We start from the raw sequence: 25,680 nt of genomic DNA on the forward strand, positions 1-25,680 counted from the left end.
AAAGCAAGGACTGAAAAAATCACTTTCTGAAGTTTCTAATGATAACACAATACAACAGCCACTAACAAGTTGTCATATCCATATCAATGCAGAACAGTGGTTCTCAACCCAAAGCTGTTTTGACCCCAAAGGGCCATTTGCCACATCTGGAGAGATGTTTGGTTGTCACAACTGGGGGCTACTACAGGCATCTAGTGGGAGGTTGTGACTGGCATGAGTGGGTAGAGGCCAGGGGTACTGTTAAACGTTCTACAGTCCCCCAGGACAGCCCCCACAACAAAGAAATATCTGGTCCAAAATGCCAATAGTGCTGAGGTTGAGGAACCCAATTATAGAAATTTGAAAAGAACAAATGAAGTATATTTGTAGACTTGAAGAAGATTTATTTAGAAGAGAGCAATACGTGAATGTCAAAGTACCTGTAAAATGTGTATCTGGCTATCGCTCAAGAATGTTGCCCCAGAAATGTTTCACTTATGACCTGTGATGTGTATGTCAACTTGGCTGAGCCACTGGATGCCCAGATAGTTGGTCAAATATTATTCTGGGTGTTTCTGTGAGGGTGTTTTGGGGTGAGATTAACATTTAAATCAGAGGACTTGAGCAAATCAGATTGCTGTTCACAATGTGGCTAGGCCTTATCTTGTCAGTTGAAAGCCTGAATAGAACCAAAGGCTGACCCTCCCCCAAGCAAGAGAGAATTCCACCTTCCAACGGAAACTCCTTCTGCCTGGTGGCCTTCAAACTGAGACAGCAGCTCTTACTGCTCTACAGCAGCTTTGGGCCTTCAGACTCACACTGGGACGTCAGCTTTTCAGATTTCGGACTTGCCAGCCTCCTCTATAATCATGTGAGCCAATTTCTCATGATAGATCTCTATATCTGAGATAGACAGAAATAGATCTCTAGATTGATCGACAGATATATCTCTTATGGGTTCTGTTTCTCTGGAGAACCCTGACTAATATTTTCCGGTGAAGCTCCCGTTAGTTTGGAATTTGGGTTAGTTGATTTTGTTGTTTTATTAAAAGCCTAAGAAATCCTGATTTGTTACTGTAATGACTGCGAGGTGTTGCCTGTGTAGTATAATCCCACCCAATGTTGGAACAAGGACGTAGATTGCAAACACACCTGATATTTTGTAGGCCAACTCTGCACATATAATCTAATCTCATAGGCTCTTACTGTCTTTTAAGCCCAAGCATTTGACCATGTTTATTTAGTAAAATAAATAATAGATGTGAACTGGAAGTGTTCACTGCAGTCTCCTTACACAAGGCTGTGATAGCAACAGCCATACTTGTCACCACCTCCAAGCCAGATTTCAATGGCATGCTGAAAAATTCCCATTGGTATTGTGCTTTTTTTCCAATTTTGCAAGTGGGAAGCTTTCACTCTGAATTGGAAACCTCCTAGTGTAAGTAATTGCGTTTATTTTGTATTCCTTTAAACTAGGTAGATTTGCCAAAGTCATTGCCTTCTTTAATATAAAAATAATCCAACATGGCTTCTCTGCCTAATGTTAAGAAAAAAGGGAGAGATTAGAAATTCACATGCTGCCTAATTTTTTTAAATCCCTAGTTCTACATCTTTAAATGCATCTTAAAGAAGAAGAAGTAATTATTAACCGCTGAGTGAAAATGATGTTACTGGACTTCTAATAAGTGAAAAAAAATAAACCCAATAATACTGTATTGCAGTATTTAACATTTAATTGATTGCCTTCCTCCTTTCTCTTGCCTCATTTGGGCTACTCCAAAGCATGGGCTTGGGAAAAAATTAGGAACAAATGTTTTTAGTCTGCATTTTCTACTAGAGTCTGTCTTGTGGATGAAAAAATTGGAAGCTACTGAGATTAGATATCTGTGTTCTGCAGTCCCTGCCTGCTTCTCCCTTCCTCCTGATCACAAATAGCAAAGTTAGCTATAATCTGAGCATTTTTCCACCTTAGTTTATATTCATATTAGAAGACAGCTCCATTTGGAAAAAAGCTGACAGCCCTCACTTTTATTGTCTGTTTTAATCCCCAAGGATTTAGGCAAGTTCTTAAAGATAAATCCAATCTCCCCCTTTCAAGAAGGGCTTGCCTTGTAGTAGTCACCACATCCCACTCCCATAGCCCCTTGGAACTACTTCCCAGTATCGCCAGATGGAGGATTGCACAGACCCTGCTGGGGACTATTCCTGCTGGGCATGGCCTTCAGCGCAAGTTTTTTAAGCCTAAGTAAAATATATCTAGCAATGGCTGATTCGAGAGAGCCATGCTCCTGATGAATATCAGGTCTGGTTAAGGAATAATTCCAGGAAGCAGAAAGACTTTGCAACTACAAAGGAAAGTTCACATAATTCTTAATTTAATATTACCGTTATGTGGTATTACTATGGGTAGTAAAGTTACGTGTCTCAAAAGTCTATCTCAGTCACCTGCAGGCCCCAAATGAAGAGGACGCCCCAGGATTGCCCGTCCAGACTGCCAGAAAACACTGCCGTGAAGCAGCAGCAGCTGCCGGCCTGCCGGCTACAGCTCTCAGCCACCGGAATCCTCTCTGGCTTTTTTGCCACAGGAGTGTTCTGCCTTGGCATGGGTGTCATCCTTATATTGTCTGCCAAGAGCAGCACGGAAACAGAGGTTTGTCTCATCTTACATTTTCTAAGCAAGTTCTAAGACTTTTCAGCTTTGGGACTCTAAGTGAGTGGTCAGTCTGAGAACACAGTCCCTCAACAGGGAGCTAGAGACTGGGACCCCCCTTCTTCAGCTGGCAGATGCAGATGGTGGCAGAGCCTTCATGTGGGGGCTTTATTCATCCCTCCTCCTTGAGGACAGCCACTCACACTGGTCAGCTCAGCCACATTTGTTTACAGGGGCCTGGCAGAGTCAGAAGCTTTTTATGTTGGCAGAGGACTGAGCAAGCGATTGACAGAGGTAGGAAAAGGAGAGGCAGGAGCAAATGACTGCCAGATGCCCACGAGTCATAGTGATAAAAAGAGCGAAGAGGGGCCGGCCCAGTGGCATAGCAGTTAAGTTTGCACACTCTGCTTCAGTAGCCCAGGGTTCACCAGTTCAGATCCCAGGTGCGGACTGACCAACCCACAGCTGATCAAGCCATGCTGTGGCAGGGATCCCACATATGAAGTAGAGGAAGCTGGGCACAGATATTAGCTCAGGGCTGGTCTTCCTCAGGAAAAAAAAAGAGGATTGACAGCAGATATTAGCTCAGGGCTAACCTTCCTCAAAAAAAAAAAAAAAAAGAGCAAAGAGCCAAAGATATAGGGCTTTAATTTTGCCCCACTTTCCATCATTGTGCCTTTCCCTTTGCAAGTGAACTCCCTCTGAGATCATTACTTTAACCTGAGAAAGGCAAGAACCCAAATCTTTATGGCCTTTTGACATGTAGCAAAATAAACCAAGTTCTACTTGGAGTGAGAAAAGCTGAAGCTAAGGGCACCCTCATCACAAGCCTTTTGCCAGTTTGATTAACAAGCTGTTGGAGGATGAGAATCCCAGAAGCTGGGCTGGGGAGGGGAGACAAGAGCTGGCCTATGGCTAGACTGGCCGTGCCCTTGTTCAGTCTAATGAATTAAGTAAATGTTTCATTCAAATCTGCTCAGAGCCGGTTAATGGACGTCCCAGACTGTGCAACCTCCACTCTGAAGGCAGCCATGGAAAGCTGATCTGTTTCCTCTCCCCACATGGCTAGTGGCAAAATTACGATGAAGGCCAAGTCAGCCAACGTTGATTTCACATTCATGAGTGTCTGAGGGGCTAAGAGTTCGGTTGGGTATGCAGATGAGTAAGATAAGGAAGCGCTGATTCCTGCCCTCAGTGAACAAATGATAGAGTAGGTAAGACAGTGCGTGGTAAGAACAGAGGGCTGCCCCGTGACTGCCCTGTTGACCATGTCCACAACCCCTTCCCTGCACAGTGCCCTATAATAATAGGCACGTGACTATCGAAAGAATGGATTGGGGCAAAGTGAGGACTTCAAAGAGGAGAATGTCATTTCAGGTCCCACTCGTTTTACCAATGCGTGCTGCTCTGTTGCCTTCCACTTATATTTCCTGGTCCCCCTTCCAGCTCTCAGCAGCTTATCTCCCCAAGAATTGTGCCTCTAAGTCCTTTTGAGTCCTTGAGAATGATATGTAAACTACCAGGCCCCACCAGGTGGCAGAGGCACGATGCCAGGAGGAAATGAAACTTGCCTTGTTGAAGAGGATAGCAAAGTAATTGGCTTACAAGGCTGATAATCATTTCCACAAACAGCTCATCCTATTTACTTTTCTATTTCCTTCTCCACCAACCCCATGTCCTCCCTGCTTCCTGCCTCTGGTCACCCACCCCCACCCACCATGGAGTGCAGCCTCCATGAAGAGGCAGCCATTGCCGAAGGATGTCACCTCATGCAGGGGAGGGACTTCATTCCGTGGATGGCTAAAGCCACTCTGCAAACGACTTTGAACAGAATGCTTTTATCATGATGTTATGGGGATTTTCCAATTGACTTTTTTTAGTCACTTCAGGTAGGACTGTTTCTAGCACTTTGCTTTTGTCCAAGAAAAACAGAAACCACCCAGAGAGCATGATCTTCTTTTGTACATGGAAGTGCTTCATTACCTTGGGTGATGAGATGAAGTGGTACTCCAGGCCAACATGACCAAGCACAGACCTGGGAGAAGCGTTCTGAGCAGGCTTTCCTCTTCTCACTGAGCCCTGGGGACACAACAAGGAGGTTGTTCACTTTAAGCAAGAATGATGATTCCTGCCCCTCCAAAATTCTATGAGGAGCAGACTATGGTCTTTGCTCTCATTTTAAAGCTATAGGTTTATGGGGGCCAGCCCTGTGGCCGAGTGGTTAAAGTTCCGTGCACTCCACTTCTGTGGCCCAGGATTCGTAGGTTTGGATCCCAGGCACAGACCTCCTCCACTCACCAACCATGCTATGTTGGTGTCCTACATGCAAAATAGAGGAAGATTGGCACAGATGTTAGCTCAGGGTGAATCTTCCTCAGCAAAAAAAAAAAAAAAAAAAAACTATAGGTTTACAAGGCCACTAGAGCAGCAAATTGAGGCTGCTGTGATGAGGTAGACAACAGATCAGAAATATGTTTTCCTCATAAAATTTTTAGAGCTAGAAAGCACCCAGATATCTATTCAAAAATCATTTGATCATAAAACACATATGAAACACATTTTTGCTGATTCTGCATTGATAGAGCACCCAGAATCCACGGAGTAGAATGTACACTACTATAGTGACGTCACGGATCAATTAATTGCTAGGCAAAATGGTGCGGGTGAACAAAATGGGGGCCCTGGAGGTTAAGTCAGTCAAAGTCGCAGATCGGCTGAAGCAGAACTCCAGGCCCCTCAGTCACAGTTCAGTGTGCTAGTTCTCAGCTACCATGCAGCCCTACTCTTCAACACTTTCTAAATATTAAAATGCAGTTTCACAAACAGAAAAGGCGTCAATATGTTCAAAAATAATAGTTGAAGCCTCGCTGCATTTTTAAAGAATGATTTAAGTAAATATAAGCATCTGAGTACAATTCAGTAGCCTTTTGGCTAATCTTTAATTTCGCACTAATACTTTACCTATTTGACTGCAAAACCATTTGCAAGGACTCACAATTCCTTCCGTTTTTCTTGTCAGTCTCCTCTCCCAAGGACCCCTCACCCCGCTGGCAGTGTACCCGGAGAGAGCTGCTGCCTTGCTTCCCTGCTGCTCCCGCATCCCCGAAATCTCTGCGGAACGGGAAGGGAGAAGGAGAAGCAGCCCGCGGCAGGCCGCTCCTCCCCGCACCTGCTCGGCCCCTGTGACGAGCGTCTCCCAGGGCACGAGGGCACCGCCGCCTCTGCCCTCTCCCTCAGCTCCCTTTCTTCCTCCAGTTGCGCCTTCACTTGGCTGAGTCCTTCAGCCACAACTTACAGGGTTTGCCCATCTGAGACACACTACCCTTTTGTATGGAGTCCACTATACCATTTTTCACAGAATTTAACTTTTGAAAAACAGAATGTAGCTACATTTTAAAATCAGAATTAGTCCACATGCATCAGTAACCCTACATTTTAGAAACACTTCTTTTTCTATGTTTGGTCATTTTTAATAACGTCCTCTAGATGCCATGCAGAAGAATTCATTAGTATAAATATTTTCCATGGAATAAAGTGGAAAAACAGTGAAGTGACTTCCCCACAAAGCTAATTAGACTCAGGCCATAAGCCCAGTTCTCACGAGTCATTGACTGATACTTTTCTAGAAACACCTCTTCGTGGCTGCGGCATGAGGCCTCATCACAACAGCTTACCTAAATCTGCAGTGGAAACCCTGAATCCCAGGGCAGTGCCAAAATGCTGCCAAGTCCCCAAATGAAAGACCGTAAGAAGCCGCACTGCTCCTGAGCATCGGCAGGACATGCCCTCCGGAGGAAGGCTGCCCCTCGTCATGTCCCGGACTCCGTGCCCTTGACCCAGAAAGCATGAAGACTTTGGTGGACTCAGGACTTGAATTTTAAGATATGTAACTTTTCAGCTAATAACTGTTCTTCTCCCTGCCTAACAGATTAATTACACAAAAATATGTGCCAGCTGTGCAAAACTGCGGGAAAATGCCAGGAATTTCGACAAAGAGTGCACCTGCTCTATCCCCTTTCACCTTACACAGACAATGCGGGTAAGTGACAGTCAAGAGCCTGCAGTGGGCCTTCTGCTGATCTCCTCTTGTCTCACACTTGGCAGTAAGCTCATGATTTCCACCCAATGCTTCCCGACACTGGAAATACCAAGAAGAAAGCAGTGTGGGGCTGGGGGCCCTCACGGAGTTGAGTCCCTGCACAACTCTCTCCCTTTTTTTTTTTCCTTTGGAACTTTATTCTTCTCCTTTGTTTCTAGTTTCCAGATTCTTTACCTACCCAACTTTGTAACCTAATTCTTAACATCAATCAAACAGGTTTTGCTCCAAATGTCAGCACAGGAGGGGACCATAGAGATGGTTGACTCTAACCACTCGTTTTATGGGTGAAAATTAATGGGCTGAGAGATTAAGTGACTTGGCCAAGGTCACTCAGTGAGTTAGTGTCAGGGGTCACAGACCTAGTGAGACTCTCCTTGGGTCCCCCCAACTCATTCCACATATGCAGTTACTTAATTCCTAAAGCGACTCTTGGCCTGGCTATCAGGCACTGTGAGAAATGCCGCAGAAACATTAGAAGTCCCTGCTCTTGGGCTGATTAAAGTCCTGCGTTAGTCCAGGTCCTCTGAGAAGCAGATGCCAAGGCAGGATTAGACATGCAAGAGATTTATTGGGGAGACTGCCTGTGAGGGAAAATGGAGAGGGAGCCAGAGGAGGCTGGGAAAGCTGTCAGACAGCAACACAGCTCTGACTCCTGTGAAGGGGAAGGAAGGGGAGAAGGAAAGAGGGAGGGAGGGAGGGAGGGAAAGATGGAGAGGAGAGTAGAAAGGAAAGGAGGGTGCAGAGAAGGAGGGGAGGTCTCAGACTGCAGTGTATTCTTAAGAAAGTTTCAGCAAGGCCAAGAGAGTCACCAAAGGAGCCTGTCTCAGAATCCCCGCTGTGCTCAGCCGAGGGCTGGGAGTGGCCGTGGGAAGCAAGGCCTTGGTGCAAACACAGGGTGATTTCAGGCACAGCAGCTGGGGCCATCCCTGCAGTAGGAGATCCCAGAGGTGCCTTTGCAGGGCCTCCACAATCTTACCTGGTAGTCAAGCTGAATCAAAGGAAAAATGTGTTTCCTTCAGCCCCCCGAAGGTCCTGTCCTGCCCTGTCCTCTGGGCTCGGCACCTCTCTCTGCACAGCATCCTCCTCCCTGACCTGGGTGGTCCCTCTCCCTCCCCTTCATAGATGACTCCACATGGCATGAATCCAAGTGCAGGCAGGCCGTCTCCTAAACATCCCACCTCAAGCTCAGCTGGTCCCAAACCAAAGTCGTCATCTCCTGAAAAACCCTACTCCTTTCCCTTCTGGTGAATATCCCATCACCAAGACTCAGAACTTTCCTCCTTCACTTTACCCTACCCAGTCCCTTCTCGTCCAGGCTCTGACGCACGGGCACTGTCCCAGCCTCTTCTCTCCCAGCCACCTCTCCCCTCCCTTCTCGTCCCATCGTCCAGTTCAGGCCCTCCTGAGCTAGTATCAGAACTGCCTAACTGCACTTCTAGGCTTTGGTTTCTCCCTGAGAAAGGCCTCTTCCAGACTGTTCTGCCACCTGAGGCCCAGCTACCTCTTCATCTCTCTCTCCTTGTGCTGGGAGAGACCTTGTCCTCCTGCCAAGCTGGCCACTTGCTTTCTCGTGATGCGACCCGCTGTGTTCCTGCTGCTCCTTCACCTAGTGTCTGCCTGCTCAGGGCCTCCTGTGAGAGCTCACTCGTGGTAAGCCCCCACTGCCCCAGCCATTCCTTGGGCCTCCTTTTCACTCAAGTCTCCAGCAGGAATTTGCCCACGTTCATGTCTGGGAGTGCTGTGCCACGCTTCTGATGGACTTACAGTCACTAGTGTGATATCCTGTGTGTAGACTCATTTCTTCACTTCTAGGAGCCTCCCTGAGGACGGGGACCATGCTTCACGTGCCACTCCACACCCACCCAAAGGATCTGCATGACACACTCCACCTTCCCGCCTGTTCCCATCGTTGAGCTATCCATGCTCCTGTCTGAAGGCTTGTCTCTCCGCTTGTGCATAGATGCCATCTTTCTTGCCTTTATAAGGGCTTAACTCAGCCGTTCTCACCTCCCTATGTCATCAACTTTTCTCTCTACTGGATCATTCCTACCAGCATACAAACATATTATTTCACTTATCTAAAAAAAAAAAAAACACTCTTCTATTCTCCCAATTTCCCTGCAAGCTATTTGCCCATTTCTTTCCTCCCATTAGCAGGAAAACTCCTCAAAAGAGTTGTCTATCTTGGCTATTTCCAGTTCCTCTCTTCTCATTCTCTTAAACCCACTCCAGTCATGTTTTGCCCCCAACACTCAGTGACATTGCGAGGAAACCAATGGCTTCCACATGGATAAATCCAGCAGTCAGTGCTTCGTGCCTTGTTACTCACTACCCGTGGGTGGTCACCCCTCCTCCATGACACGCTTTCTTCTCTGCCTCTCAGGAGTCAGACTCTCCTGGATTTCTTCTAGTTCTCTGGCTGCCCTTCTTTGGTTCCTGTGCTGTTCCTCCTCTTTTCCCCAAACTCTTTATGTTGAGATCCACAGGGCTTTAGTGTTTGGTCTTCTTCTCCTCTCTGTATACACTCCCTTCCTTGGAAATGTCGTCTCCCCGCTGGCTTTCAATGCCGTCTCTTGACAACAGTCTGTTTTATATCTCCAGCCCAAACCGCTCTTCCAGTATCCACAGTTGAATTTCCAGCTGCCTTCCTCATGTCACCATTTGGATGTCTAATAGATATCTGAAGCTCAACGTTTCCAAAACTAAGCTTCTGATATCCACTTCTCCCGCTTGCCACCCGCTCCCCGAGAAAACCCTATTCCACCTGCAGACTTCTCAATCTCAGCTGAAACAGGTCCATACTTCTGGTGCTCCAGCCAAAAGCCTAGGAGTCATTCTTGACTCCTTTCATTCTCTCGCAGCTCACATCCAATCCATCCTATTGGCTCTACCTTCAAAATATACCAGTCTGCCCACTTCTCCCACCTCTTTTGATACTGCTCAGCTCCAAGCCACCTTCACCTCTCACCTGGATCCTATCAGGCCACCCTGCTCATATCCGTGTCTCAACAGAGCAGCCACAGTGAACTTCTTGCAGAATAAGTCATAGCATGTCATTCCTTTGCTCAAAAAATTCTTGCAACGGCCCCTCTTTCCACTCAGTGAAAAAGCCTAAGTCCTTACAAAGCCTTACAGGATCTGGCTCATCTCCTCTCTGACCTGACCCCTCCGCTCTCTTCCCCTCACCCTCACTCCTGCCACACTGGACTCCCCATTCCTCAAGAAGTCAGGCATTCTCTTGCCTTGCTCCCTATTCCTGATAACCACCTGGGTAACTCCCTTACCTCCTTCAGGTCTTGGCTCATTCCTACCTCAGTAAGGCCTGCACTGGCCATCCTATGTCATGCTACAACCTGTCTGCTCACCCACCCTGCACTCCTGATCCTGGTGACCTGCTGGAATTTCAGTTTTTCCATGGTACTTATCACCTTCTAATGTACTATGTAAGTTACGGGTTTGCTATATCTATTATTTATTGTCTGTCTCTCACTGTTGTAGCCCAAGACCTACAACAATGCCTGACACACCATAGGTGCTCAAGTAATGTTTACTGAATGGACATATGAATCTTTGCTTCCTCCACAGTGCACAGCACAGTATATTTTACCTGGTAGATGCTCAGAAATTGTTTGCTGAAAGATTAAATGAAGAGAGGAAAGAGAAAGTGCTCAATTACATGGCTTCATGTTCTAGGTAGCTCTGAATTTCTGTGTCTCTTTGTTATTCCCCTTTGATCCCAGACAAATGCGTCCTGGCATCAGTACTATTCTGAATACATCTGTTTGATTATGGCTAGCTCTCATCCTTGTATCTGGGTGAGTCAGTTATAAATTATAGGGCAGTTACTGAGTTGTACTTGGGTCATAAGTGAAATCTAGATAAAGTCGGTGGGGGAAGTCTTATGTGTGTGTTCTTTCACTGTAGGTCAAAATTCTAGTCCTCCGCAGCCGTGCCCTTTCCTGCCTTCCCCGTCTCACCGTGCTGCCCCCCAAAGCAAAAGTTAGTGTGGCTTAAAACAACAAAAATGGATTCTCTCACAGTTCTGGAAGTCAGAAGTCTGAAATCAAGGTGTCAGCAGGGTTGGTTCTCTTTTGGAGGCTCAGAGTGCTTCAATTTTTAAGGAAAAAATCCAAAAGATAAAACCTTAATGGGCTTCCGCTCCCATCTGTCTGTGTCCTTTGAAACCCTAAAGGCAATTGAAGTGTTACCAGCTGCTAACCATTCCTTTCAGGCAAAGGCTTCCTTGTAAAAATCCAACCAACTGCTCAAGGCAGCCACAGGGCCTTGGGCTCACAGGCAGGCGCACGTTACACACCTGGACGACGAGTCCAGGCGAGATCTGCCCTTGGCATGGAATCCTGCACAAAGTGCCACTGACTGGAGAGAGAGCAGAACCACAAAGCACGCTGTGCCTCCAGGAGTCATCAGAAAGATGACTTGTTAGGCCAGATCTTGGACAAAGAATCATTGAAAAGAGGTTATTAAAACACCCCAGTCCATGGGGTAGGGAGTAGTCTCTGCCTGTTTATTGTCATTTATATGTATAGGTAACTGTGGGTAAGTAAAGTTCTCTTTTTAGCTTCTGAGAAAATGTGTGATAAATTCTGTTCTGTGGATTTGCTATTTTCTATAGTTATGGGTCAACAGTAGAGCTTCCATCTGTGGGTGAGGACGTGTAATCAGTCGTGTGGCCACGCCCGGCTTGTGGGCTTTCATACCCTCGCCTTCTGCAGCCTGCCTCTTTGTCACAGCCCAGCATCTCCCCTTCTCAGTGTTCCAGAGACGGTTCTCTCACAGGGGTCTCATCTCTTCAGCCTTTGTTGGTTTCCATAACTGGCCGCTCGTACCATGACCTTTATTTCCAGCTCCTATTTTCCATACTCATGCTCTTAAATGTCCTTAGGGAGAAGCCAAAGCCTTTCCAAAATGCTGGCTTTGGATAGTGTAAGAAGATCAGTCGACTTGGGGAGTTGAAAAGGAATACTTACATATTTCTAGCACTGAAGATAGCACCTAACATATAGGAGGCACTTAATAAAAGTTAGGCCTTCATATTCTTGGACTCAGGCCTTCATTATTTTGGAGGTAGGTAGTATATTAATTATAAACAGCTACGTCAGACATTTCTATTTGCATCATATGTGCTGTTAGCAAAACCTGTATCAAGTCTGCCTGGAGAATTTCCAGGGCCTTGGTATGTCACCATAAGGGTAGGAGTGTGATGGTAGCCTGTAATTGGCAGCCTCATACAACAGTATACAGGAAAAGGCATATCTCTCATGGCAACAGGGCCACTTATTGCTAATGTGAAAATCACCCTTCTTTGGGATCAGTGAATTATTCCATCTTTTTGTCCATAACAAATGGCTCACCATTTCTTGAGCAGGTACTGTGTGTCAGGCCATGCTAGGTCCTAGGGACGAAAGATGAAACACCTGGAGCTGGACTACGGGGAGCTGGTCTCGTTCCTTTCCCATGTCCAGTGTGCACAAGCACCGAGGTGCTCAATGGCTCCAGTTTTGAATGAGGTGTCATGGATTTGCTTTGAGAGCGCATGACTTTTGATGCCTACTACAACCCCTAGGCAAAGCAATTTTCCTAGTTTTGCTAGGAAATAGCACTATTTGTAAAATCAAACTTTACGTATTGAGAAATACAAAGCCTGATTATAAAAAATTTTCAAAGTAGGAGTGCGGTAGCACTTACAAAAACATTAAAAATAAGTTATTTCATCATTTTAATAATTCTGTGTAGAATAGGGCTTTTCTACATGTAATTTTTAATAATCATTTCTTGGGTTTCTATTTGATATAAAGAAACTTTCCGTTCTCATCTACTTTTTATATTTAAAAAATCCTGTCCATTCTTATTAATATTCCAGTTAGCTTTCCTTACTCTCTTCTTACTGTCTGCTTTTTTCCCATACAGGGTAATGTTTATATGTACTACAAATTGTATGGCTTCTATCAGAACCTCCATGGATATCTTCTATCCAGAAGTAATAGCCAGCTGTTGGGTACAGATGTAAAGGTAAGGCTCTATTTCATTTGGTATAATACTCCTTTTTTATTAAACCAGGTGGATCTTTCAGTCTAAAACATGGTATGAAAAATAAATTCAAAAGCCAAGGTTTTACAAGACAGAAATGTGCATTTCATCCTTGCATAAACTGAGGGGCTGGTGTTCAGGATGACTGCTGTTGAGAAAGACCACTTTCCCTCTTCAGAGCAGTAAGGTCAATCTCGTCCAGGTGAGAGGTGACCTTTTCATGCTCCAACCATTTAGAGTGGGACCTTGAGCAGCTGGTTTCAGTCTGGCTCACTGTATCTACCAGTGTCCTTCCTGTAATTGGGGCCTTCAGTCCAGCCAAGTTGAAGAAAATTGGTCTCTACTTGATTGAATAAATAAAAAGCTTTTGGTTTAATTAAATACTCTTTCAGAACTAGGAATACAAAATTTTACTTTTTTTTTTTTTGAGGAAAATTAGCCCTGAGCTAACTACTGCCAATCCTCCTCTTTTTGCTGAGGAAGACTGGCCCTGAGCTAACATCCGTCCCATCTTCCTCTACTTTATACGTGGGACGCCTACCACAGCATGGCTTTTGCCAAGCGGTGCCATGTCCACACCCAGGATCCGAACCGGCAAACCCTGGGCCGCAGAGAAGCGGAATGTGCAAAATTAACCACTGCGCCACCGGGCTGGCCCAAAATTTTACTCTTGATAGATGATACTCAGCGTGCTAGCAAGAAAAGCTAGAAAGAAACCTTTTCCGTACTGACATCAGTATATGAAGTGGTAATCAAGTGATTTTTAGCAAGCACCCTTTTAAAAATATATCCTGGTAATTTGGTGTGTGGATCCTCTGTGATAAGGCATCCAGCGGAAGACCCTCAATCTGTATACATTTTGGAATATGTTACACTTCAAAAACAAACAAAAAAAGTTTTTAAAAATGTATTCCAGAGCAATCCCTGCTGGTCTCGTGGTTAAATTTGGGCACATTCTCCTTCAGCAGGCAGGGTTCAGTCCCTGGGCACAGAACCACACCACTCGTCTGTCAGTAGCCATGCTGTGGCGGCTCACAGAGAAGGACTAGAAGGACATACAACTAGAATATACAGCTATGTACTGGGGTTTTGGGGAGGAAAAAAATAGAGAGGGGAGGGGCTGGCGCAGTGGCACAGCAGTTAAGTTCACACGTTCCGCTTCCGCAGTCCGTGGTTCGCCAGTTCGGATCCCGGGTGCGGATGGGGCACCACTTGTCAAGCCATGCTGTGGCAGGCATCCCACATATAAAGTAGAGGAAGATGGACACAGATGTTAGCTCAGGGCTAATCTTCCTCAGCAAAAAGAGGAGGATTGGTGGCAGGTGTTAGCTCAGGGCTAATCTTCCTCAAAAAAAAAGAGAGAGAGGAAGATTAGCAACAGATGTTAGCTCAGGGTGAATCTTTCCCAGCAAAAAAAAAAAGTATTCCCGTGTAGGCTTAGTGTGATATTTCTCACAACCAGCAAGGTACAGGTCCTTCCTGCAGACATATTTGGTATGTAATGCATTGTTAATGAGGGAAAAAACCTACACATATACACACACATCTCCAAAACACAGAAATTCCTAGTCTGAGTAAGCCAGAAGCCTGGGACAAACAGGCAGCAGTCCCTAACCTTGCTCTGTGCCAGCACATCACTGTGGGTTGACTTACATTGCCAGTGCTCTCACTTTCAACGTTCTAAGAGAGTTTACCAAGAGCACTTCTCATTCCTCTATCATCTTGCATCCAGGATGTTGAAACATGTGCTCCATTCAGCAAGTCCCACGATGGAACCCCCATTGCTCCATGTGGTGCTATTGCCAACAGCCTCTTCAATGGTAGGTGACTTCTCCTATCTCCATCGTGTACTCTTTCATAAGTGTCTAACAGCCTAAATGTCCAGAAGGTCCCCTCTGCAGCTCAGTGGCAGTTTAAAAAAAATTCCGTATATATCATCCACTCACTTACAGTATTTTATTTGCAAATAAGTTCTCCCTTACCAGAGATTTGAAGTAGTTAAGGAACGTGAGTTAAGTGGAGCTTAAAATATTTTTCAATAATTGGGGGCTTGGCAAGAAAAAGAATAGTCCTGTGATTCCAGCATCTGTGGCATGGGAGGTGTGTTGAGAGTCCACTAAGACCCTGGTTTATTTTTCAGCTCTGTCTGGTTCTGCACTTTAAAGGGTAGCAGAAATGCTTGCATGCATCTGTAACACAATTTTTACTTTCCCTGCAGACACCATTATTCTTTCATACAAGCTTAATTCATCTGTGCACATCCAAGTCCCCATGCTAAGGAGTGGGATTACGTGGTGGACAGATAAGTATGTCAAGTTCCGGAATCCAAGTTCCAGTAATCTTTCTAGTGCGTTTGCAGGTGAGATCCGTGCATCAGGTCAATGTTCTCACCTGTTTATGGAACTTTGGTTTTATGTGTGGGGAGGTGTTTAGGGTTCCTCCGTCTTTCGTTCTTGGTTGACCTCCTTTTTGTTCTAACTTGCCCTGCCTATGGGCGCCTCCACCACATACTTATCAGAAGCATGAATGATTGGTGCCCTGGTTCCTTCCAACTTACCATTAGGAAAAAGGCACTGTTTTAAGAACATGTTGCTTCATCTCTAATTAGGGTGACCATGTAATTTTATCAACCAAACTGGCGCACTTTTTTTTTTTTTTGAGGAAGATTAGCCCTGAGCTAACTACTGCCAGTCCTCTCTTTTTTGCTGAGGAAGCCTGGCCCCGAGCTAACATCCATGCCCATCTTCCTCTACTGTATATGTGGGACACCTACCACAGCATGGCTTGCCAAGCAGTGCCATGTCCATACCTGGGATCCAAACTGGCGAACCCCGGGTCATCAAGATGAAATGTGCAAACTTAACCTCTGCTCCACTGGGCCGGCCCCTAAACTGGTGCACTTCTGAGTGAGAGGGCACGAGAATAACTAAAGTGATATGTTTATTTGAACTTTTTATTTACTGATCAGTAAATAGACATTATCATATTGGCAAACCTATACGAGAATTCTATTACAAACTTTTTATTTTTTAAAGATTTTATTTTTCCTTTTTTCTCCCCAAAGCCCCCCCCCCCCCACAGTTGTGTATTTTTAGTTGTGGGTCCGTCTAATTGTGTCATGTGGGATGCCGCCTCAGCGTGGCTTGATGAGCAGTGCCATGTCCACACCCAGGATCCGAAGCTGCAAAGCCCTGGGCCGCTGAAGCAGAGTGCGCGAACTTAACCACTCGGCCACGGGGCCAGCCCTACAAACTATTTTTAAAATGTAATTCTTGGGGCCGGCCCCGTGGCCGAGTGGTTAACCGCGTTCCACTTAAGTGGCCTAGGTTTTCCACCAGTTCGGATCCTGGGCGTTGACATGGCATCACTCATTAAGCCACGCTGAGGAAGCTCCCACATAGCTTGACCAGAAGGACCTACAACCAGAGTATCCAACTATGTACTGGGGGCTTTAGAGGGAAGAAGAAGAAGAAGAAAATGTTTAAAAAAAAAGCGTAATTCTTTCAAAAAGATAACGTCTGTGTACATTAAACCATTTTTTTAAAAGAACCATTATCTAAATATTAAAAAATAATGTAAGCAGACTGATTATTCTGGATACATAGACATATACTTTAATCAGTTTCTTGGCCATATCTGTCATCATTACATGCCCTGTATTTTTCTAATGAATTTGTTTGTTTGTTTGTTTGTTTTGAGGAAGATTAGCCCTGAGCTAACTGCTGCCAATCCTCCTCTTTTTTCTGAGGAAGACTGGCCCTGAGCTAACATCTGTGCCCATCTTCCTCTACTTTATATGTGGGAGGCCTACCACAGCTTGCCAAGCGGTGCCATGTCCACACCCGGGATCCGAACCAGCGAACCCTGGGCCGCCAAAGCAGAACGTATGCACTTAACTGCTGCACCACTGGGCTGGCCCCTGAATTTGTTTTTTTTAATTTTTTAAAAAATGTTTTATTAAAATATTATTTTAAATTTTTTCACAAAATTGCAATCTTTTTTTTTTTTTTTTTTTTTGCAGAGGAAGATTCACCCTGAGCTAACATCCACTGCCAATCTTCCTCCATTTTGTATGTGGGTTGCTGCCACAACATGGCCACTGATGAATGGTGTGGGTCTGCACCCAGGAACCAAACCTGGGCCACTGAAGTGGAGTGTGCTGAACTTAACCACTAGGCAATGGGGCCAGCCCCTCTGCAATCTTTGCTTTTCTTTTTTTTTTTTGAGGAAGATTAGCCATGAGCTAATATCTGCCACCAATCTTCCTCCTTTTGCTGAGGAAGAATGGCCCTGAGCTAACACCTGTGCCTATCTTCCCCTCCTTTATATGTGGGACGCCTGCCACAGCATGGCTTGATAGGCAGTGCGTATGTCCACACCCAGGATCCAAACTGGCAAACCCCAAGCCACTGAAGCAGAGTGTGCAAACTTAACTGCTATACCATCAGGCCGGCCCTCTGCAATCTTTTGTGAAGTTGAGTTTTATGGTTAACCAATTTGAAATTGTTGACAGCTTTTTTTTTTTTTTGAGGATGATTAGCCCTGAGCTAACATCTGCCACCAATCCTCCTCTTTTTTTGCTGAGGAAGACTGGCCCTGAGCTAACATCCGTGCCCATCTTCCTCTACTTTATATGTGGGATGCCTCCCACAGCATGGCTTGCCAAGCGGTACCATGTCCGCACCTGGGATCTAAACCCATGAACCCTGGGCTGCCAAAGCGGAAGGTGTGCACTTAACTGCTGCACCACCGGGCGGGCCCCATGTTGACACCTTTAATTGATCTTCTCTTCTGACCTTAATGGTTTTTTTCATTTGAGGAAATATCTATAGGTGCTGAGATACCTGTCATGCTCACAGCGAATTTTACTCAATGGAAGGTATTCTCATTTTACATTTTTTTAATATTGAAATATGCTAGTATTGTAACCCAAGTGTTTTTATAGGCATTGTCTTTTTGACTTCACATTTTCTTATTTATGATTCTTTTGAATGTGTTCCTAAATTTAGATGCTACAGAATCTTAGATCTTCTTGATATCATTTAATTCTGGTAGAGAAGAAAATTTTATCCCTTTAAAAATAGGAGCTCCATCAAAAGAGTTTTCACATAAGTTGAGATATTCCAAAGCATAATTATAGAATTTAAAAATTAAATGTTCACATTTTGAACTCTCATTATATAGTCTGTTCGCTTACTCCCTTGCTTTTATAGGGGTAAATTTCAATGTCTTCTTGTTTAAAAGCTTTGTTTTCAGTAATTACAATTCATTAAATCTTCAAAAACTAAAGTTTTTTTGGCATTCTGTATTTCAGATAGTTTGTTTAAAATTTTTCAACTAGGGGCCGGCCCGGTGGCGCAGTGGTTAAGTTCGCACGTTCCGCTTCGGTGGCCCCAGGAATCACTGGTTTGTATCTGGGGTGTGGACATGGCACAGCTTGTCAGGCCAGGCTGTGGTGGGCGTCCCACATATAAAGTAGAGGAAGGTGGGCACGGATGTTAGCTCAGGGCCAGGCTTCCTCAGCAAAAAGAGGAGGATTGGTGGCAGATGTTAGCTCAGGGCTAATCTTCCTCAAAAAAAAAAAAAATTCAACTATTTTAAACAAAATTCAACCAAAGTTAGACAGATAATTTACCAAAAAAGTTCAGGATCATTGTAGGATGTATCATTTGATATACAAGATAGTTCTTGAAAGGCTCAGATATTTCTAAAATTCTGGTTGATGATCTGTGACAAAGACAGACAACGTAGACTGCTATGCTGAAGCATTTCTTTAGCATCCATGTTGTTGTAAAAATTGTGCAGTTCAGGGGCTGGCGCCGTGGCCGAGTGGTTAAGTTCGCGCGCTCCGCTGCAGGCGGCCCAGTGTTTCGACGGTTCGAATCCTGGGCGCGGACATGGCACTGCTCGTCAGACCACGCTGAGGCAGCGTCCCACATGCCACAACTAGAGGAACCCACAACGAAGAATACACAACTATGTACCGGGGGGCTTTGGGGAGAAAAAGGAAAAAAATAAAGTCTTTAAAAAAAAAAAAATTGTGCAGTTCAGTTTCTCTGGGAATATACAAAAATATTTAAATTTGCACAACTACAGCTCTTCTTCTGATTAATAAAATATTGTAGCTTGCTTAGATACAATTGTGAATTATGTATGTACCACAACCAACTTTAAGTACATTTCTCTGTAAATTTCTCAGTTTACTAAGAACATTATCTGTACCCTGATGCTGTGCTCCACAAAATTTGCATTTATGTTATCCGTACAAAACCAAAACTGGACACTTGATTGTTGAATTTTTTTTTTTTGAGGAAGATTAGCCCTGAGCTAACATCTGCCACCAATCCTCCCCTTTTTGCTGAGGAAGATTGGCCCTGAGCTAACATCCATGCCCACCTTCCTGTACTTTATATCTGGGACATCTGCCACAGCATGGCTTAACAGTAGTATATATGTCGTCTCCTGGGATCTGAACTCGTGAACCCCGGGCCGCTGAAGTGGAGCACACGAACTTAACCACTGTGCCAGCGGGCCGGTCCCAATTGCTGAATTTTTTTAGCTGAATTTATAGTAATATTTATAATAATGCTAGAGGTTTTATCTTCCAAAATTGAATATCAAAAAGCTTTGCTTTGATTCCAGGAAGAATCAAACCCCAAAAATCAAGCCATTATTCTGATTAACTTATGTGATTTTTCTATTTGAAGCATCTGAAGACACTGATATAAACTGGCCTCATTTAACTGTTTACAAAATTCCTTTTGTGCTCATGGAGCCAACACATTAAAGCTTTCCTTTGGTTACAAAAAAAAAAAATTGTCTAATAGAAAAGTGAATAGAAGGAAACTCATTTGATCTAAATGAAAAGTTGTGCTCACATAATGATCAATGGACCTTCTGTAGCTACACAAGGTAAAGCATCATCTTTGGATACACTCTTTTAAAAATAACCACAAACTTTTGAGGCAATTTCTGATTTCCTCAGCAGATTTATGTCTTATGATTTTCACATGGTCATTAGCATCATATCATAATGGTTCCCATGATAGGGGGTAAATGTCAACCAACATTGCAAGTATCGCATTCATCAACTTCCTTGAGAAACTGCACTTAATTTTACATTAAACGTACATGTTCCATTTTTTAGCCCTTCACAGCTAACCTTGTGTTGCTTTGTCTTAGCACATAACCACAGGCCGGTGACACAGAGTCCTTGGCTTTCTCCCCTCTCCCACTGCACTTTGTTCTTACCTCTGTTGTAAGAGTTCACAATTATCCTGCAGTCATCTGTGTAAACACCTGTCGCCCCCACTTCGGTCTCTGAGTTCCTTGATGGAAGGGATTGAGTCTTGTGCAGTTTCGTATCCCTGGTGCTTGATAGATAGTGAGCAATCAACACATGCCTATTGTTGAGTGAGTGGATGAATACGCACAACCCAGCTGAACTCGGAAGATGAAGGAAGCTGGTGCCTCTTAGACCATATTTCCTCTACTCTCTGGTGACGTGGGATGGGCTGGGATTGAGGGTTAGTAGGGGAGGGCATGCTGAAGCTTGCATTTTTAACAAGCTCCCTGGGTGACTGGATGTCACTGGCCCAGGGGACACCTTGCCTTGGGGCACGAGCTCTGGCTAAAGTAGAGAGAGGTAAGCTCCACAGTGCAGGGACCAAAGGCAATTGCAATTTTTATCAAAATTCTTCTAGCAACAGAGACTGAGATCTTGGGAAGGGCCGAAATGGGTGAGCTCCACAACACAAACTTCGCAGAGGAGGTTTCTCCACCAAAGGATTATTTACAGAGGAATTATTAAGTATAGAAACATCCTTCAGAGGATGACTCCAGCCAAACTCAGCCCATGCTTAGAAAACAGGAGTGGGTTTCTTGCTGGAAAAACAGTTTAGTCAGTGGTCAGAGTTGAGAAAGAATGGTTCCCTATTTAGCATTTTGAATCCTACCAATAACAGGACCAGTTTTGTGGAAGTAAAAACTTCATTAAACAATTTCCTCTTGTTGTCTAGCTCTTTAAAATTCAATATGGTTTTTATCATCAACTCCTGCCAGCTTTAATTGGAATCCTCATCGCTTTGTCGCGTATTTATTGAATACCCTACTGTGTGCAAAAAGATGAGGAAGACACTGTCCTCAAGAGTCTGCTGCGTAGTTGGAGACGGCGGTAAAGGACAGGAATACACTCGGCAGATCCCTCTGCCGCACTGGCCCTCCACCTGGTGCTCCAAGTGTCTGACAGCACCCACACCCCCAGGCTTCCTGGCTTTGGAACACGCTTGCAACACCTTTGTTCTCCACCTCCCGCCACATACCAGTTCCTCTCCTTGCTTCCAACTTTGCGCACTCAGGCACAGTGCTGTGGAGAAGATGTGTAACACAATCTCCACGTACTTCTGTGATTATTTCCTTAGACTAAATTCCTAGAAGTTGAATTTCTGAGCCAAAATATATTAAAGCTTTTGATGCATGTTCCTAGATTGTCAGAGATGCTGTTAATCCACACGTCCACCTGCTCTGCATGAGTTCTCATGGCCACTGCCTCATCGATAGCTGTCATTCTTTTTTCTTTAAATAAATAGTAACCAACTTTTAGATGAAATGGTGTCTTCTTTTAGTTTGCTCTCTTTAGATGATCAGTGAAGTTAAAGAAAATAAAGTCACCCCCTAAGATGCTATTACTGAATACAAGCACTATTATCGTTTTCCTCTACCTATTTTTTCAATGCTTTAGATGCATTTAACATAGTTGAACACATGATAGACATGTAATTTGATTTCTGCTCTATTTTTTAACCCTATGAAAATGTCATCAGCATTTCCCCCCATGTTTCCTTAGAGTCTTTATAACCATTATTTTTCATGATTGCATACTCAGGTAGCTCACACACATTTTTTTTTTAAGTCTAATTTCTATTCTCTTTCCTCAAGAATGCAAAAGTTATTTCATTCTCTACATTCTAAGAAAAACTGAAGAGGGTAGACAATTTTTCTCAACCACATGCATTATTTTCTTCCCACAGGAACCACTAAGCCCCCATCCTGGCCTAAGCCTGTCTATGAGCTGGATGAAAACGATCCAGGAAACAACGGCTTCCTTAACGACGACTTCATCGTGTGGATGCGGACGGCTGCCTTCCCCACTTTCAAAAAGCTGTACCGTCGACTCAGTCGAACACAGCATTTTATTGAAGGTTTGCCCGCTGGTAATTATAGTTTCAACGTAAGCTACAGTATCCTTTTATATTGCTTTTCTTTCTGGGGCTGAAGGAAAATCAGTGTCCATCTGCATACTGGTCCTTGAATTATTTCACTATACTTTTCTATTCTCCGATCAAATTTCTCTCTATACATATATAAAAGAAATACAGAGTTCTCCTACAGGTAGCAGCGTCAGTCCATCACCATATAGCTGTGTGTCTCCACTTTGTATCATCAAATGTGTACCGTCTTTTTAGGAATAACAGTTAAGTTAATATCGGTAAGTAGGTATGAATAAAGAGAGGACTGTTTCTCTCCCCCATGAGAGATAAATAACCCTGTGCCGCGAGATCTGAAACAGCGAGGAGAAGACTGCCATATGGGATGGAATGAAATGGAGGACCACGGAAATAGAGGTTTCATAAGAAGTAAATTCGTGATGGAGACTAAAAATAACTAAACCGAGAGAGACCGTAGAACCTTTTATGCTCAGCGGAAGGATGCCGGCCCAAAGAGCTCTGGCCCGGAGGGCAGGTGCCCCTCACACCCGTCCTCCCCGCCCCCCCTGAGGAGTGCTCCCCGTGAGGAGTGCCCCCGGTGAGGAGTGCTCTGAGGCCGCGCTGAGGACTCTGGGTCCTTCCCTCTCTCGCCAAGGATGCAAAGCCAGCTGGCAGGAGTCTGTGTCCGGGTTACGGACATCCGGTCCAAGTTAGGAGGATGCCTTTGTAGGAGAGTCCCAATTTTTCACCTAACCTAAAAGTACAAATGTAACTCGTGATTTAAAAACAAAAAGGACTTCAAAATGGCACCAAACACTATCTTTAAGAAGTTATGTATTTAAACACAGTTTACGCAAAGTCTCGTCTTCAGACTTAATTTTAAAATCTCTTCCTAATTCTCCCCGAGGCAGAATTCTTTTGGAGGCAGGATCTTTCCAGTGCTGGAACACAGCTTTGAGACATCATCCTGATTAGGCATCAGCGCCCCCCAGGCATCTCAGAGCCACTGGCCAGGAGTTGTTCATGGGACCCCCAGCAAGCCAGAGGATCTTTACACGGAAGTGTCAACCTCATGAGTTTCTTTACCTCTCAGGAGCTTGAACCAGAAGCTCCTGGGGCTAGGTTAGTGACTCGTGTGTTCCAGTTCCCTACTCCATCTTTCCATCCTAGACTAGAGTGTGGACACCTGCATCCCGACGGGGGAGCGGAGATGTGCCCCAGTCAGAGATGGTCCTGTGATGTGGCACCATCTCTACCTCTCAGCTAGTTGCCTTCTTTTGTTTACTGACCAGGAGTACAGTTTCTCTTCAGGTCACTCCTTTAGCACGGTCTCTAATTCTGTTCTATGAAAATGAAAGCCACAGATTGGTCTCTCTTATATAGCATTATAAGTACAGATGAAAGAGTGAGCCATAGAATATTGGCTTCTAAATGGGATTTCAGCAACCCTCTCTCTCCCCCCAGAAACATTTGGGATTGAAAGTTGCTTGACAGTCCTCTCTCAAGTTGGACCTTCTGATCCCGTCAGCTGTGTCTGTGATTGCTGTGCCAGTAAAGCAGTTATAGCTGCGATCAGGGAACAGGAAAAACCCGTCATGTACTGCTGCCTTCACAAGGCAGGACAGTGAGTTTGGGGCTGAGGGAGAGAGGAAGGGAGTCCATGTTCCAGACAAAGGAGACCCTCCATTTCTCCCCTGGAGACAGGCTCTCCTTAGGTGACTTCTTTCACAGTCACATTTGAATGGTGACTCTCCAGTCTAAACCTTCCATGAGAAGCTCGGTCCTGAGCTTCAGTCGTGACCTTGCTCCCCTGGGTTGAGCCTGGTGTGAGTATTACCCAGCCCGCCTCATGGCCTGGCTGAGACACAAGGAGAAGAGCTAAGCTGAGCTGCAGAAACCGCCTACCACTTCTAAGGGAGAAGAGATGCTCTTTGTGTGAGGAAAAGACCCTCTTAATGGAACCGAGGGTGGGAGAAAACAGCCAGGCAGATGAGTTGTGGTGACACCCAAGGACCTGGTGACAATGAGGAATTCTGATGTAAAAGAGAGAGAACTAGTTTCCTAACAAGTTTCCCTGTGCCTTTAAATAGCATGTTGCCAAGGATTTGAGGCCTTTTAAGTGCTTTGCTGGGAAATGCCGCTGTCCTGTGCCGTTGCTATGAGAAGCCTTTATTTGTTTATTAGTTTGGTTTACAAAAGGCTCCAGATGTTTAACAACCTCAGGCCACATGCATAATCAAAATGACATCATTCAAATGCTAACGATAGCAAACCCACTTCAAACACTTTCTCCCCAGCAGTGAGGGACGCTGGCCTTTTCAAAACCCAAGTGAAGGCACCACCTTTAGTTTTCCCACTAAAAATGTTTTGCCACCTATCTCATTATTTTTTTGTTCTTCACTCCTCTTGAATTTTCCCTGGGGCAGGAATTCAAATCTTAGCCTGTGAAGGCCTTTTAGCCTACCCTGGGTCTCCTGATTCACAAACAAAAATGTAGGTTCTCTAGAAAATCTGTCTATATTCTTTTCACTTCCTTGGGTTTGGCAAAGGAAATTAAATATATTTGTTCATTATTTAGTTGTCTGTAAATCATTCAGATCTGTGTCAGAGTCTCTTTCATAGATTACAACTATGTAGAAGGAAGGCTTGTTTTTAATTAATTTCATTCCAGAAAGATACGCAGTACTGCTTGGTAAAGATTAGAACATATGAAATGGAATATTCAACCATTTTTTTACCAACAAAAATGGCAATTTTATATGGTTCAAACTAAAGTATTTAGGATACACAGTGGTAGAGCTGAGAAGTGCCAAGACAGATCCTTAACAGGTCTTCTTTTCTTAGACTTTCCAGTAACCAGGTTCCAAGGAGAAAAATCAGTTGTTCTTTCCACCCTGACATGGAGTGGAGGCCACAGCCTTTTCTTAGGTCTCGCCTACACAGTGACAGGAGCCATGACATGGTTGGCTGCCTTTTCCATGATGGCAGTTCACTTGAAGCTGAAAGGAAAACGTTTTTCCCCCGACGATAAAGTCAAGCTTTAAGAAGAAAAGCAGAAAACACAGAAATGGACAGTGAAGTAAAGAGCCAAGGATCTCTGATGAAAGGAGGGGACAGGAGGAGGAGGAGGAGCTGGGGGAGGGGAGGAAAAGGATAATGTATTGAAGTGTCCTCGGAATGGGGAAGATAAATCATCTTTGAGCTCAAAACCAAGTCTTGGGCCTTCGTTTGAAGCCCTTGTGCCTGAAGCGGGTGAACGCTAGGAGAGTGCCATCCCGTCACAAGCTGAGAGTAAGGAAGGAAGCCTGGCGCCCCCAGGATCAAGTGAGTCCTTCTAACCGTCAGTCAGACTCAGACCATGAGTCTTCACTGGTAGGTTGAAATTATTCTAGACTTCCCAGCAATTGTTGAGCACTGAATTGAGCAATTAGGATGATTTTTGAAAACTGATTTATTCAATGTTCCCTTCTTTCCATGGAGTCAAAACCAAGTTCTCTCTGCTAATAGTAAACCAAGCAAAGGTTATGGCTGTGCCCTGAGCACCCAAAATACAGCAATACATCAAAAAGAAAGGCCAGAAAGGTCCCTAGAGTTATCCATGTAACCAAGAGGGAAGCACTGAAAATGACTGATTCCCTTAAAAACTGTCCTCAGCATTTGAGGGCGCACGACAGCTCTAGGACTTATATTGGGATGGC

General features: G+C 44.6%; 1 protein-coding gene across 1 annotated transcript; it reads left to right on the forward strand.

Moving 5' to 3' along the window:
• The first annotated feature begins 390 nt into the window (after nucleotides 1–390).
• Nucleotides 391–25,066, forward strand: LOC124238344 (cell cycle control protein 50C-like). The gene is made up of 8 exons (XM_046659169.1): nucleotides 391–850; nucleotides 2,421–2,629; nucleotides 6,558–6,668; nucleotides 12,657–12,758; nucleotides 14,509–14,596; nucleotides 14,995–15,135; nucleotides 21,806–22,015; nucleotides 24,827–25,066. The coding sequence occupies exons 2-8, from the start codon at nucleotides 2,438–2,440 to the stop codon at nucleotides 25,024–25,026; spliced, it is 1,044 nt and encodes a 347-aa protein (XP_046515125.1). The 5' UTR covers nucleotides 391–850; nucleotides 2,421–2,437; the 3' UTR covers nucleotides 25,027–25,066.
• The last annotated feature ends 614 nt before the right edge of the window (nucleotides 25,067–25,680 follow it).

This window comes from Equus quagga, chromosome 4 (genome assembly GCF_021613505.1).
Source record: "Equus quagga isolate Etosha38 chromosome 4, UCLA_HA_Equagga_1.0, whole genome shotgun sequence".
Classification (NCBI taxonomy): Eukaryota; Metazoa; Chordata; class Mammalia; order Perissodactyla; family Equidae; genus Equus; species Equus quagga.